The sequence below is a fragment of the Symsagittifera roscoffensis genome, chromosome 9 (assembly GCF_963678635.1).
Source record: "Symsagittifera roscoffensis chromosome 9, txSymRosc1.1, whole genome shotgun sequence".
Taxonomy (NCBI): Eukaryota; Metazoa; Xenacoelomorpha; order Acoela; family Convolutidae; genus Symsagittifera; species Symsagittifera roscoffensis.
The window spans coordinates 6,636,313-6,653,046 of NC_087070.1; the positions used below are offsets into that span (position 1 = coordinate 6,636,313).

A 16,734-nucleotide genomic window follows, 5' to 3' on the forward strand; every position below is an offset into this window, starting at 1 on the left:
CAGAGGACTTACAAATGCTAAGAAGGCGTAGTCAACTGGACGAGTTAAATAAAACAACGAACTTGACAGTGGCCTAAAAATTCATAGATGGCGTGAAGAACGTTAAATTTACGCCAATTTTAGCAAAGCACTATACACCTCTTCCAAGCAATGCGCCCAGGCCGGAGGAACTGCTACTGAGATCCTAGGAATATCTGTTACTGGACCCCCCTTTGAGATCTGGTTACTACAAAAACATAGATGGCAACATTAACAATGCACTATCTAACCAGGGTAACAACTGGTACAAACCTAGGCCGACATGGACAAGAGATGCTCTTGTGCAAACTGCACTTCGATAGACCATCATGTATCAGCATGTCCAACCTACAAGCAGGGCATGAAGAAGATCGGTTTTAGTCTTGAAGACGAAGATGCGTCAGAAATCGATCAAGAAGATTTCACAAGAGGAGTAATTGCAAAACTCGGTCACAGGTGTTTCTTTTGCAACCTGATATTTTAAATCAGACTGTCCACAATTTTCGGATGCGGTAGCAAACATCAAGCACCCAAAGCATGAAGAAGCTTTATCAGATGTGTTAAAGCCAGCAAGTCTCGCCTATTGAGTGGAGCGGAGGCGCGCAGAAAACAAAAACCGCAAGAGGTGGCAACGAAGAAAATGCAAGCGGTAACAGAAGAGACATGTGAACCGGAACCGGTGACTGCGGCGGAGGACTTCAAGATTGATTATAGGGCAGCCGCAGGGGACGCCCTAAATAGAGTGCAGCAGGAACTGGTAACAAAAGAGTGAAAAGTTCAGAAGGGTTTTTAAGAAACCAAGATGCTATAAAGACGAATCTGATGGCTGTATCGATACCTGGCTAGAGGTAATCAAAGTGCATTTTGAAGAAAAGGCTTGTCAGAAAGACAAGAATTCAGTGCGCTTACCAGCAACTTGGAAGGGACAGCCCTAAACTGTGTGATGGCCAAAAAGCAATACCAGCGGGACACTGCTGGGAAAATCTTTGAGATCTTGTTAAATCGTTTTGGCTCAGGGTGCAAGGACACCAAGCAACAATGCGCTTCGAGAAACGGAGGCAACGCGAGAATGAGACAATAGACAAGTTTTTAGACGATTTGGAGATGCTAAGAAGGCGTAGCCAACCAGAAGAATCGAACAGAATGATGAACCTGGCAATAGCCTCAAAATTCATCGATGGTGTGAAGAATGATGAGCTTCGAACAATGTTGGCGACACAATACACACCACTCTCAACCAATGCGCCAACACCAGAGGAGGTGAGACTCAAGTCAAAAGAATATCTTTTCCTGAAGCCTCCATCGAGATCGGGGTATTACAAAAACAATTATGGCAATTTTAACGAGGGACCAGGAGACCAAGGAAACAACTGGTACAAACCAGGGGACGATATTGACAAGAGACGCTCTTGTGCAAATTGCATTTCGACGGACCACCACAACTTTTAGCAGGGCATGAAAGCAATAGGCTTTAGCCTCGAGGATAATGATGCGTCAGAGGTCGATCATGAAGATTTCATGAGAGGAGTAATTGCGAAATTCCGCCCAAAGTGTTTCTTTTGTAACTTGGAAGGTCATTTTAAATCAGATTTTCCACAATTCTGGGATGCTGTAGCAGACATCAAGCACTCAAGGCATGAGGAAGCTTTATCGGGTGTGAAAGCCAGCAAGGCTCGCCTGATTAGCGAGGTGGAAGCCCGCAGGAAAGAGAGACCGCAAGAGCTGGCTACAAAGAAAATGCAAGGCGTGTCTGAAGAAACGAGTGAACCAGAACCTGGAACCGCAGCTAACGACTTTAAGATCGACTAGAAAGCAGCGGCAAGAGATGCCCTAAAAAGAGTCCAACAGGAATTGGTGACAAGGGAGATTGAACAGAAAGACAAGCATAAACTCGAAAAGCAGAGAGCTCAAGAGCAGCTCAACGCCTTTGAAGCATCTGAAATGGAAGAAACAAAGGCACCGAGTAGCTTGAGCATGAAGCTGAATGTAATCTCAGGACACGCATTTGGGTTGGTGCCTCAAGGAAGCAAGATACAGTCAATAATCTCAGTGGCGGGAGATCAGGTAATCAGAAACCTAAGTGAACCTTCGGAGTTCACCTTGGTGCATTTGGATATATATGCGGATTATCTCAAACAAGCAGAGCCACGCACTGAATTGAGAGCTGTGCGAGCATTGTTAACAGCGGGTGGCACTCGAATAAAGAAACATCATGGGCGCTACGTGGAAGCCTACGGAGCATATCAAGTGATGTTAAACGTGGACGGGATCAGTATTTAAACCAAAACCTACGACACAACAGACATGACTAAATTGGACAGATATTTTTGTGTAAGGAAGAACTCAAGGTCCGTAGAATCGGTCATGACGCCATGATGGAACAATATGCGGTATACATTGGATACGAAGCGGATGTGACTGCACATCTGCTAGACACCGATGGAAAAGAGATCAGAGTAACAGGACTTGTAGACACAGGAGCATTAGTCAGTGTAATGCCGATTAAGACATGGGAGAGAATGGGCTTCACCACGGAGGACCTAATACCTACGATTTTCAGATTGGCAGCCGCCAACCGCGGCGCGATCTACATGGGAGGAAGGAACCTCTGGATGAATTTCCTTGTAGTGAAAAACCTGGACGATTCGGATCAGTTCATTTTGGGACGCGAATTTGTCAGAAAATTTGACGTGATGATCGACCTTAATAATGAACTGATAAGGATTAGGAACCCAGACAGGAATTATATTAGGCAACCAGTAAACAGAATAATAACTGATGAGAGCAAGGTACCAATTTTTTAGACAGAAAAACAAAATTACTGCCCGGGCAGGCAGTAGTAGCAATTTTTAGACTCAGAAATTTAAACTCCTTGAAAAATAGAAAGCAGGTTTGTTTTGTACTTAACCCAAATAGTCAAACTTCAGAGGTTTCAGGCAGGAAATTTTCCGTAACACGATACGGGCTGATTGTCAGTGTATTGTTTCAATCCAGGGTTTCAATCCAGATTGTTTCAATACGGTTTCAATTCAGCGTGGAAGGAAACTTGGCTATGCTTTGCCGATGAAGACCGTCTTTGAAGAAACACCAAACCTGAAGAAGCATCATGAAAAAGATTGTCCAACTCATGCAAATAAAGACTTAGTTTTAAAAAGGATTAATGAATTGAAATCTTCAACTAAAATATTTTCCATGAGATCCGAAACGGATGACCGTTTGTCGACTTGCTCGAATTTTCCAAAACGCCCCTCGTCATATGAATTAGAGTCTGACAAACCATTTTTGCCAGAAATAGAGCACTTAATAGGTTAGATAGGCGAGGGAGAGTTTGAGTCACTAAGGGCAGTTTTAAATCGGAACGCGGACGTTTTTTCATAACATAAGGCGGATATTGGCTGTTGTAATTTTGCTGAGCACAAAATCGAACTAGAAGGAGGTGGCGTTCCCCACAGTGAGAGCGCAAGGCGCATGACACCTCATAAATCGGAACTGTGCCGAGCGGAAACAGAATTGTTGCTCGATAGAACCCTCAAAGTTACCTTGGGCTTGTGGAGTTGTCATTTGGGTTGGTGCCTCAAGGAAGCAAGGTACAGTCAATAATCTCAGTGGCGGGAGATCAGGTAATCAGGAACCTCAGTGAACCTTCGGAGTTCACCTTGATGCATTTGGATATATATGCGGAATATCTCAAACAAGCAGAGTCATGCACTGAATTGAGAGCTGTGCGAGCGTTGTTAACAGCGGGTGGCACTCGAATAAAGAAACATCACGGGCGCTACGTGGAAGTCTACTGAGCATATCAAGTGATGTTTAACGTGGACGGGATAATGTTTAAACCAAAACCTACGACACCACAGACATGACTAAATTGGACAGATATTTTTGTGTAAGGAAGAGCTCAAGGTCCGTAGAATCGGTCATGACGCCATGATGAAACAATATGCGGTATACATTGGATACGAAGCGGATGTGACTGCACATCTGCTAGACACCGATGAAAAAGAGATCGGAGTAACAGGACTTGTAGACACAGGAGCATTAGTCAGTGTAATGCCGATTAAGACATGGGAGAGAATGGGCTTCACCAATGAGGACCTAATACCTACGAATTTCAGATTGGCAGCCGCCAACCGCGGCGCGATCTACATGGGAGGACGGAACCTCTGAATGAATTTCCTTGTATTAAAGAACCTGGACGATTCGGATCAGTTCTTTTTGGGACGCGAATTTGTCAGAAAATTTGACGTGATGATCGACCTTAATAACGAACTGATAAGGATTAGGAACCCAGACAGGAATTATGTTAGGCAACCAGTAAACAGAATAATAACTGATGAGAGCAAGGTACCAATTTTTTAGACAGAAAAAGAAAATTACTGCCCTGGCAGGTAGTAGTAGCAATTTTTAGACTCAGAAATTTAAACTCCTCGAATAATAGAATGCAGGTTTGCTTTGTACCCAACCCAAATAGTCAAACTTCAGAGGTTTCAGGCAGGAAATTTTCCGTAACACGATACCGGCTGTTTGTCAGTGTAGTGTTTCAATCCAGGGTTTCAATTCAGCGTGGAAGGAAACTTGGCTACGCTTTGCCAATGAAGACCGTCTTTGAAGAAACACCAAACCTGGAGAAGCATCATGAAAAAGATTGTCCAACTCATGTAGATAAGGACTTAGTTTTAAAAAGGACTAATGAATTGAAATCTTCAACTAAAATATTTTCCATAAGATCCGAAACGGATGACCGTTTGTCGAGTTGCTCGAATTTTCCAAAACGCCCCTCGTCATATGAATTAGAGTCTGACAAACCATTTTTGCCGGAATAGAGCACTTAATAGGTTAGATAGGCGAGGGAGAGTTTGAGTCACTAAGGGCAGTTTTAAATCGGAACGCGGACGTTTTTTTATAACATTAGGCGGATATTGGCTGTTGTAATTTTGCTCAGCACGAAATCGAACTAGAAGGAGGTGGCGTTCCCAACAGTGAGAGCGCAAGGCGCATGACACCTTATAAATTGGAACTGTGCCGAGCGGAAACAGAATTGTTGCTCGATAGAACCCTCAAAGTTACCTTGGGCTTGTGGAGTTGTCATGGCTAAAAAGAAAGGGGGACAGCTAAGATTCTGTTGTGACTTTCGCTACCTGAACGCTGTGACCATAAAGGACGCCTACCCAATACCACGTATAGATGAGAGCCTCTCGTAACTTGGCGATGCCAAGTTTTTCACTACACTGGACCTGGGTAATGCCTTCTGGCAGGTTCCTCTGCGAAAGAAGGACAGAAAAAAGACTGGATTCGCTTGTGATTTGGGCTTGTACCAGTAGAAGAGGATGCCCTTCGGCTCTTGCAGTGCCACGACGACCTTTTAAAGATTGATGACTCAGGTTTTAACCTGTGTAATGAAGAACTACGGGATTCTCGTGATGTGCTACGTGGATGACGTGGTCCTAGCGACACCTACCTTGGCAGATCACATCAACAGACTCGATGAGGTCGTCAACTGCATGAAGAGAGCCGGCTGGAAATGCAAACCATCGAAATGTGAGATCCTTAGGGACCCATTCAAGAACCTTAGAAGAATGGCGGACAGGCATGGCGTGAGACCGAATCCGGATGAAGTGGAGGCCGTGTTATAATGAAAGGCACCCAAAACGGACACGCAGCTCATGAATTTCCTGGGATTTGCCAGCCATTACCGCGAGTTCATAAAAGGATACGCAGACAAGGTGTACCCAATTCAGCAATTAATGCTCAACAAAGGGAAGAAGTTCGAACGGATTGAAAGAGCTCAGGAATCTTTCGAGAATATAAAGCGGGAATTGTGCAAAGCGCAAGTGCTAGGCATGCCTACGGAGGAAGGCATGTACGTAATTGATACTGATACTTCAGTGGTAGCTATTTCAGGAAAACTGCATCAGTTGCAAGAATGGAATGGGAGAACAGTTCTCCGTCCCATTTCATATGGCAGTAAAGTGTTGAGCGACACTGACATGAAACTTGGTGCACCGAAAGCAGAAATGTTGCGGTATTCACGTTCGTGAAGAAGTACGGCGCATAATTGGGGAGCGCTTCCTTTAAGTTGCGTGTGGATAACAGAGCCCTATCCTGGTTGAAGACGTACTCGATGGATCAGAGTTATATTGATCGTTGGATAGTCAGTTTGGATGACTACCACATGATAATTGAGCACAGGATGCTCGACAGGCACCAAAATGCTGACAACCTCAGTAGGAAAACTGATTTTTATGAAAGAATGGAGCAGAAGCAGGCAAATCAGGCGAAAATCTACGAAGGATTCTCGTTTCTGGACAAAGAGACTTATGAAGCACTTCCCTTGACGAGATGATTGGACAGTTCAGGACATATAATTCCGGGACAACATGGAGAAAGCAGCAAAAATAAAGATCTTAGCCAAAAGGAACCCGGTGCCCTTGGACCATCAAGACGCTAACACGAGGAAAACGAAAGGGATTGTAGGACGGTAGTTCAGGAACTAGTATCCTCGATTCCTCAAAGCGTTTTGATGAGAGCATCGTACAAAGAAAAAGAACAGAAGATCGAAACTTTACGGAAGACTGTCACCTTTGAGGAGCCCGACCAAGAATGGATAGAAGTTGAATAAAAAACCCGGAACAAGAGGTACTCCCTCGAATTTTATCTCATCTCCTCCGGGGTTGGTGCATTATCTTTCGAAAGTGTATAATACGTTGTTAACATCGTTCTCAAGTCGTCACTTTTTACCCCGTCAATGAACTTCGAAGCGATGCTGAAATTCCTCCTGTTTGTCGATTTTTCCGGATCACTCCTTCTTCTCAGGCTCTCAAAATAACCCAGGAACCTATCGATTGACTCGTCGTCCCTCTGTCTTCTTTTTGCAAATCTCATCATCGCTTGGTGGCCCTTCATCCCTGATCCGAATCGATTCAACAGTATTTAGAATATCTTGTCCGCCGTATCACGTTCCTCCTCCTTCCTCGCCACTACGCATTTCAACGCTGTGCCCTCTAGATTGCTTAGTATTGCTGTGCAAGCCTGCCTCTCGTCGTTCAAGTTGTCTTGTTCTAAGTGTAGTCTCATGACTTCCACCCATGTGTCAATGCAGCCATCCGAGTCGTCTTTAAAATTTTTGGGTTTCTTGAAGGTCTTCCTGGATTTACTACCTCCTCTATCACTCGAGTCAGTGTTCCTGGCCGCGAACGCTTCCAGTCTCCTGTTAATCATCTCCCAGGTGCTGCCCATGTCATGGCGTCCGGGGCTATGTTTGTGTTCGTGCTTGAGACCTCTGGTGCATTCGTAGTGTTTGAGGTTTCACCTTTCATGATGGTTTTTGAACTCAATGCCCCGGAGCTCGCTGTGATCCGGGGTAACGGCGTGGACTCCCATTTTCTCCGTTGCGGTTTTATGAAGTCAATTCTGGTGCCTTGTGGTCTATCCGTTACCAGCTTCTGTTGCGCTGTAGAGTTTCTCAAGCTAGCATCCAGTTTGGACTGTATATCACATGAACGTTCTGCTTGGTCTCTGCTCATTGTGTCCCTTCTCGTCTCTAGGTTCCACAACTTCCCGTTTACAGTTTCGTACCGTTGTTTCATTTCCTGCATGTCCTTTTTGATAAGTTTCTCACGCTCTTTGTCAGTAGCTTCCAACTTTTCTGGCATCTGCTGTAACTTTTTTTTCTGTTGCCCTTGCCAGGTTGAAGCACTTGTCCAGATTCTCGTTTGTATTGTATCGTATCTCCTTTTTCAGCATTTGTCGATTTTCTTCATTGCACTTCAATTTTTTATCGATTTGCTCCAACTTTGCCATCAAGTCGCCCAGTTCAAGAGAAGTTGTTTTTTCATGATTCGCTGTTGCCCCACTTTTGACCTGATCGTCGTCATGTTTGGCCTCTGTTGTTATTGCAGAGACTGTTCCAATTGTTTTGCTCTTCTCGGTCGTTTGTACCACCTCCTCCTTCTCTCTTGGTTTCATTCCGACCATCGCTGCAATCCTCTCTGAGCGAGTTTCTTTTTTGCTTGAGAATCCTTTTTTATCGTTTCCGGCGTGTTACTCGTTGTGTCGTCTACAGTATCAATGGTGAACTTTCAATCGACTTCTTCTCTTGTTCTTCTACATTTGGCATTGGTGTTGATTCCGTCGTTTTCCTTTGCACCTCGTCAACATTTTCATCTGGTGTCTCAAGATCAATTTCTATAGTAGTTGCAGTCGGTCCTTCCACGGCGCTTTCTTTCGTCTTGTTCTCTTTTGCGCTTCTTGTGTTGACCATGTTCACTGAAAAGTTCTTTTTCATTACTTTTGGATCCGTCAATGTTAATCTCTGTTGCGTCGAGTTGTGATTTTTCTTTGATTCCTGAACTATCTTATCTGCTATCGGTACCCTCTTTCGCCTTATGATTTTTATTAACAATTTTCTTTAATAACAATAATAATTCTTACATGTCCTATTCTAAAGTTTAAAATCTAAAAAATATTTCCGATTTTCTTAAATAATAAAAAAAGTAAAATTTACTCGAGTCTTAATCTTAAGCTGCTTTTGTTCGCTGGTGCTTTTTACTCAAGTATTGGTACATCTCGCCCTGTCCTAAGACCCCTTTGTTGTAGTATTAGGACGCTTCACACTGTCCCAAGACCTTTCGTTCAAGTGTTGGTACAATTTACACTGTCCCAAGACACTTTAACCTAGTGTTGGGACAATTCGCACTCTCCGAAGACCCGGTGTTGGGACACTTCGCACTGTCCCAAGACCTTACACCCAAGAATTGGGACACTTCACACTGTCCCAAGACCTAGTGTTGGGACACCTCTTACTGGCCCAAGACATTTATACTCAAGTGTTGGGACACTTCACACTGTCCCAAGACCACTCATTCAAATTTTGGGACACTTCGCACTGTCCCAAGACCTCTCACTCAAGTGTTGGGACACTTCGCACTGTCCCAAGACCCTTCCACTCAAGTGTTGGGACTCTTCGCACTGACCCAAGACCTCCCAATTCAAGTTTAGGGACACTTCGCACTGTCCCAAGGCCTCCCACTCAAGTTTTGGGACACTTCGTACTGTCCCAAGACCCTTCCACCTAAGTGTTGGGACACTTCACACTGTCCCAAGACTACCCGCTCAAGTGTTGGGACACTCCGCACTGTACCAAGGCTGCCTGCTCAAGTATTTAGACTCCTCGTACTGTCCCCAGACCTCTTCGTTCCAGTGTTGGGACAGTCGGATCTCTACTTCTTCGGTGTTGGCACACTTGGATCACTATCCCAGGTACCACCACTTGAGTCCTAGTGTTAAAAATTCCTCAAAACCCAATCTTACTCATCAAAAATTTTACCTGATGGCCCCCTTGTAATTACCTCAATTTACTAATCCAATGCAAGTCGAAATGCGACTTGTTAGCAAGTGTCTGGTGATTTCCTGTTCTTCAAAAACTAATAAAATTGGTTCCAAAAACGTGAAAATTTAAGCGTAAAAATTCTGAAAAACAAAAGGTTGAACCTACCTAAAATTCAAAGGTGACGAATGTCGCCCTTTCGTAAAAAAGTCTGGTACCTGATCGTCACGCGTTTTCTTCCCCCCTATCAACGATCTTATGGGGTATTTTGTAAACTGTCTATTTCCGATACCCCACCCGATCGTACCAGGTCACCTACCTTATTCCAATCCTAAATTTGGATATCCTCGCGTTGCAACTCTTGTTCTGGGTGTTAGAGATGAGACTTTCCAGACTCTGGCACTACTAATGTAATTATAACCGACGATATCGGTTATAGTTACTATAATGTTTCCCCCCTTTTTACAATTTGCAACCGCCAACCTCTAACCTAACCAGCCCCCCTTCTAAGCTCCCCCTATTTAGCCCCCCTCTTAAGCCGAAAATTACCTTAAGCGCGATGGGTGCTAAACCTCTTGAGAGAAAACCGTTCAACCTGTTTCCAAACTCTGCTCAAGTAAAAACGTATCCTCAAAACAGTGGGTATCCGCTTATCCAATTTGACAATTATTTCCTATAATGTAATGTGGATTTTAACGATACCCGATTGACCAAACAGAACGCCCCTCGGTTTCCTACTCTGTTTGTTCTGATTCTGTGCTGGTTGTCTCTTTGGCGTGTCCAGCACCTCACTCCAGCACCACTTTCCCACTTGGCTGCTCACCTGTTCCAGTCAAGTCTCCCAGTGGTCCGTCGATTGACCAAACTGAACACCTCTGTGTGCCCTTCTCTGTTTTTTCTCGTCCGTGCTGGATGTCTCTTTGGCCTTTCCAGCACTTCTCGGGTCCCCTTCTTGAGAACCATTTTCCCACTTGGCTGGTCACCTGTTCCATTCAAGTCTCCTTGTGGTCCGGTGAAGTTGCAAGCTATCTGAAAACCCTTAACAACGCCACAAACTCGGGCAGCTGTGTAAAGTTGCTGAGTTGATCGAAACGATCGGTCTTATTGGGAATTAGTATGAGTACACTATTTATTTAATATAAAGGTTTGATCCACCCAATCTGGAAGTCAAAGCCATTGTCTTTTTTATGTTTTATTGTTTTTTTGTTCCTTTTTCTATTCTTTTTTTTTGGTTTTTTGTTTTGCTTTTTGTCTTTTGCTCGTTTTTTGTTCCCCTAGTTACCCCCTTTACTCGGTTAGCTAGGCCTCAATCGGAGAGCGTACCAGGAAGTTTTCTCGAGTAATCTTAAAAGCTATTACGGTAAACCGGAAGGTTTGCACGTTCCCGCTGAACCGTACCACTGGTACCCTAGATTGGGCGTGTAGCCCGGAGCTGTGTCAAGTGGGTTTGATCCCGTAGTCTTGATGCCATAAAAACACCCAGGAGCGACATAAAAACACTATGTAACAGTCGCCTACTTAGGTCACATATGAGGCTAAAGAAAAATAGGCCCTATAATCATTGGCTCAAGAGTCAGGGACACTATCTCTTGTGTTTTTTTTACCTCAAACGGTCAGAGCCAATTCGGTTCACTTGCGACATGCGACTAAAACCTTTGTTACAGCTTAAAGGCCTCTACCAAAATACCCCCCACTCTAGAACATGAGAACGTCCCCATACTTAGGTCTCAAAATACCCAAAACACGCGAACGCCGTTAAAAACAGGGTCGGAACAATCCGTATACTTACTTTTTATTAGACAGTGGAAATTTGATCCATTTCAGATGGATCAACCTAAAACTCGCCTTACCTCAACATAACAATATAAAACCCACTCAAGAAAGTTAAATTAGGTACTCACATACCGGCATACTCTAGAATTTGGGTAACTAAATCAATCAGTAACTCCAGAATAACTATGGAATTAAGTTTTGACTCGAGGAGTTCTGAACTAACAACTCCCAGCTTGAGAAATGAGTTTTAACTTGGGAAATAAGTTTTTGGGGCTGGGCCATTGGGAGATTTCGATTGTCTACCTTTCCACCGAAGGTTCACTCTGGTCCACGTTCAATTCGTTTCTTCGTTGTTCGTAATCACTCTGCCTTCTGTTTCAAACAAGACAGCTCTACTCTCGTGTATTTCGATGTCTGGAAATTGCAAATAGCAATTTACCGCTGCTTTTTTGACCACTGTCCCGCGATTGTAAATCGGTTCTTCTGATTTTATTCTTTTTGCATTTTCAGTTGTCGCGAGAAACTTGAGCATGACATGTCTAATTCGAATTTTTGAAAAATTTCATTTCACCCCAAAATCATGTTTCTTGTGTTGCTCAAGGTCAAACTTTCAAATATGACCGACTGGCACATTCAATATGTTGTCGTTTTCTCGTAGTTGTTTCCACTGCAACTATTATTGTTGTGTTTCGCCGTTTCAGTGTGTGCGAAATATAAAAACGTTACGTGTCGTTCACGTCCTAATCAAAAATTTAAAAAATAGCATGTTAGTTAAAACTAACTTTTCCCGATTTGTCCAATTGTTCAAATAACGTCGCTAATCCATTGAAATCTTCAATCTTCCCAGTTCGATGTTCTTTTTTTCTGATCGATAAAATTTTGGTTGCGAAACTGCTTTTTTGTACATTCGGGTCGACTCACAGTTTCACCCTTTTAGCATAAACTTTTGGCACAGCTCCGATCTCACAAAGGGTCTCCCCAGGGACTTTACGATTTTTGCGATCCGGCAGAAAGATGTCAAAGTCGGCAAGAAAGTGTGTCTCATTAAATTTATCCCTGACGGCATGTTTCGTCCTTAATGCCAACACTTGTTGTACCCAATTTGGTAATTCCACATCATCAAGAGCTCTTACCGAACCCTCACCTTGCTTCCCTAGAGGTCGGTCTGCCTTTCTGATAGTTTCATTAGATTCTTCTGATGGGTCTCTTTGACTGTTGTTTTTTGTCTATGTCCCCTAAGACTGAAGTGTTTTATTACCGAAAGCCAAAGCTCATCTACACCGAGAATGGACAAGTCATAATCACAATCTCAATCTGCTGTCGTTTTTCCGTTGTTGTTGTCACTGAGACTACTGTTGTTCTCTCTGAGAAACTTGTTGTTGTGATTTCGCAGGTTCAGTTGGTGCAAAAAAAAAGGTTACGATGTCTCTTTCTATCTTCAAAAACTCCAGAAACTAGCAGAGAAACTAAGCGAGAAACGGAACGAATCATACTCGGACACAAAAAACTTTATAAGAACAAAACTAAGTTTTGCACTTCTGAGGAGTGCAATTCTTTGACTAAGGGGGTGCAAAAATCTTAAAAATACATCCAACATAGACAATTCTATCTGTGCTATAATTGAGGAGGGTAGATTTCAATTGACAATTCTCTTGATGCATTAATGTCGACTTGATTTATTCATAAAATTTTGCCGATGTATTAATGTAGCGTTGGTACGGCCCTATCCAACTTAAGCACGTACCGTCGCATGACGGAAGGGCCCATTTTAATTGACTTTTTTCTAATTGATTAAAACCATCAATCTTCTCGGTCTGATGTTCCGATAAAAACTCGAATAAGAAATTGCGTTTTGTCCATTCTGGTCGAATGTCACACAGTTTTTGGGCAAGAACAAATTTTCTCACAGTACCTTTCTTTTTACAGTCGATGCTGAAACTTTTTGGTGCAGGTTATACCAAGAAAAGCTATTTTAAACAGTTTTTCATATTTTGAATTTCAGAAGAATGAAGAGGGACTAATAAAGAGCGAACGAGAGAAGCGTATTTGATGGTCTGTGTAACATTCTAAAGCTAAGCTATAAAACGACTGGCCAGCGTCTAAACAGAGCTGTACATGCTTTTCACTGTCTCTACCAAAGCCAGTTTTTTTGGTGGTCTTTCTAACATCGGGTCGACAAAAATGTTACTGTTCTCCGTTAATCTAAAAGAATTGGTACAGTGTCATCGAAGAGAATTTAGAAATTGCACGAAATTACTCTTATCCACCCCAAATCGACTCACTGCAGAATATAAATGGCATCATACTACACTACTGTAGCCTTCCAAATTCTTTCACTAATCTGCACTTTCGAGGATATGACTGGAATATTCTGGTATTTCGAATTTTTGGAATTTCCAACGATGGCGTCATGTTTCTGAGAAGCGTCGGGGTCGGCCACTTTGGAGGAGGTCCAGAATTGGGGCACAACAGCGATAGTTGCGACGGCTACAACTACGATATCGTGATGAAAATCAACAACGAGAATTGAACGAACAGCAGAGTTAGCAGAGACCGCTCCGAATTGCAACGATTGTGTCGCTACAATCGCTGCAAGGCCGTTTACAACAGGCGTGAAGGGTAGAAAAACAGCCTTCCCGAAAAAAGATAAGGGTGTCATTTCCTCGGGTTCAGAAAACCGGAGGGGTCTCGGGACTCGAACTGAAATCAATTTAAAAAACTTTTAGCTTCCCTATTATGTCCTGAGTTGAATTTAATTAAAATCTGGATTCATTTTCTGACGATGAGAAGCTAGGAGTTAAGGGGAAAGGGTTGATCCATCTTCGATGCAGACGATGATTTTTATCTACTGAACAAAAACAGTAGTATTAAAAGAAGTAGTAGTAGCCCTGTTTTTAGGAGTGACCTCGTGGTCTGGGGATACTGAGACCCAGCCATGAGCTCACTACTTTTACATGTAAATAAGTTAATTTGAGCGTTCTGGTCGAAGCCGGAGAAGAGTAACGTTTTTGTCGACCCGATGTTCGAAATACCACCAAAAGAACTGGCTTTGGTAGAGACGGTGAAAAGCATGTAGAGCTCTGTTTAGACGCTGGCCAGTCGTTTTATAGTTTAGCTCTATTTTCCGTCGATATGTACTTCCGGGCGAATATTACATAGATGTTTTTATGTCGCTCCTGGGTGGGAAAAACATACTGTAGAATCCTAGTGCCGTCACTAGATTCACCTCGGTCCCTCCATGGCAATCTGCGATCAATTCCGTTTCCGTTCTTGCTTTCATCACAATGTTCCCAAACAATATTGTCCACTGCTTGTGTTGTCTCTCTAGAGTTTTCACGCAATCCAGACTTCCACAAATGTGATCTTCCAGTCCACAGACTGCTGCCAGACAGCTACCAGGTTTAACCCAGTCTTCTGGCCCCCAGCCAGCAACTCCACTTTGTCTTCCCCGTTGCTCTTAGAGGCTGTTGTCATCACATTATATATGATATTAAGATCACACAGGTTACAGTCTGCATTTAGTTCCCTCTGTACATCTTGTGTTGCAAGTAGTATCGAATCAGCGTTGGGACTAGGACACCGCTCATCAGTTCCCACACTACCATCAAGCTCGTTCTCAGTAATTCATCAGAGAATCCCAATCCAAACTCCACTCGTTTGTCGGATTCTGGCACGGAAGGTGCAGCTACCTTTTCTTCTAAGACTAGTCCCAGCTTGGTCTACTGATTAGCAGCGCTTTTAATCGTTGCAATTCTCGACGTCTAGAACCTCAGCAACACTGCTTGCTCGTAATCAAAGAAGTAATCGCGTATGTCTTCTCTGAGAAATGGGTTGTACGCCATCCCTATGACTCCGGACACGTAACTGTTTGACTTCTTTCTGATCGGTCCACAGTATTCATTGGATTTTGGCAGCGCTTCAGACATTCCTTAGTGAGCCTCAGCTCCTTGTTTGAGAATCTCCTGATTTCGTCTATTTTCCTCATGGGTTCTAGTTCCACGGGCTCTTTCATGTTTACTTTCATTGGTTTGCTTTGATGTATATCCAGCAGTGCTAGCAAGAGTAGGGCTCTCACTCGTTCATTGCCCTCTCTGAGCATCTTGACACAAAAATTCAATGCTGGCACTGAAATTTCCTCTATCATGAATCGGATGAAACAGCGAGCGTCTCTCCGCTTCGCTCACGCTACTGCTGCTCCCTCTTGGGTTATCAGATCTCTCATGCTCGTCATTAGGAAGAACTTTTCTTCTTTCGATCTCTTCCTTTCTTCTGAATCATATTCCTCGCGAGTCAGTCCGATCATGCACCAGGCGAACCTCAGTTGTAGTTCAGTCCTCACGTAGGGTACTGCTATCAGAGCGTGTATCCTCGGCGTAGTCCTCATCTCTTCTTCAAAGTACCGTAACACTACAGCTTTCCAAGGAAGGCTCACCAATTGCTCGATCGTTTCTGCCTGCATCTCAGACGACTCTAGAGTCCCGTATGCTTTCTGCTTGAGGGTGGTGCCTTGCATCATTGTCTCCAGATAACCTTCCATGGCACTCTTGTCTTCCAGAGCCATTAAGTGTCCTCTGGTCGAGTTTCTGTACTCCAACATCTCCATGTATCCACCGGAGGATTCATCTATTGATACAGTCTCCGACAGTGTCAGTCGGTTATATTCCACTGGTACTAGTTTTTCTACAACACTACCCTTTCCGTGGTTCATGGGAGACGGTTTAAAGTCTTTCATGGTACTCTCTCCACATTGGCTGAGTATTTCCATTTCTAACGTTGCTCCAGTCAGAGTGCGGTCACTCCTTTTGGATTTATAACCTGTCGACTTTATCCCTGCCATGAGAATGGGCGGTACCATTGCTACATCCGTTAACATTCTGTCTGTGCAGGCAATCGATCATCACCTTGTCCCAAATCCATGACTTCTCCGACTCGTTTCCTTTTGGCTGAGTTGACAGCTTTTATTGAGATTTCAGAATCCATCTTAGTCTTTCCCGCACTCCTCGATATCACTTTGCTGCCTACTTTCATCTTAATCTCGTTGACCTTATCAATCACCAATTTCGATCGCATCGTTTCTTTCCTGGTTCTCGACAGATATACCACTTCTCCTTTATCCTCTTGTGGTGTCATCTTTATAGGAGAATTTGCTTCACTTTCGTCAGGACTCACTCAATCTCCCTTCACACTCGTCGAGTTTGTCAAGGACTTTCCGCATCAGTGATCGGTTGAGACCTACTTTCAGAATGGACTGGGTTCCGTAGCTCTGAACTACTGTCCAGACTTCTTCCATGAAGGCCACTCTGTCCAATCTACATCCCGTCCTATTTTCATGGTCTCGGTGATGTACCTCCCACTGTTCTTCGGGTAATATGTTCCCAAGAAGGGTACTCTGGCAGCGCCTTCTATCCTTCTTCTCCTTGGTGATTCCACGAGGAGTGTTTGTTTATTGTCTTTAGAGTTGCCCGGAGAGCTGCTCTCAGGCAAATTCTGGTTCATTTCCGCAAAAGCTGACGGAGGGTCCAGTGTCGAAGTACCTTCGTTTGCTCGTTCAGTCGCTTCTAACGTATCCGCATTTCTTTCGAAGTCACTGAGGAATTTGAAATCCAAGATGGATACTC

General features: G+C 43.6%; 3 protein-coding genes across 3 annotated transcripts in view; 2 read left to right on the forward strand and 1 right to left on the reverse strand.

Moving 5' to 3' along the window:
• LOC134853964 (AH receptor-interacting protein-like) overlaps positions 1 to 16,734 on the forward strand; it is a 567,995-nt gene that overhangs the window by 528,041 nt on the left and 23,220 nt on the right. The window lies entirely within an intron of this gene.
• Positions 1 to 16,734, reverse strand: part of LOC134853961 (uncharacterized) — a 192,383-nt gene that overhangs the window by 65,937 nt on the left and 109,712 nt on the right. The window lies entirely within an intron of this gene.
• Positions 5,682 to 6,056, forward strand: LOC134854692 (uncharacterized). The gene has a single exon (XM_063871048.1). It carries the CDS (start codon positions 5,682 to 5,684, stop codon positions 6,054 to 6,056), a length of 375 nt encoding a protein of 124 aa, XP_063727118.1.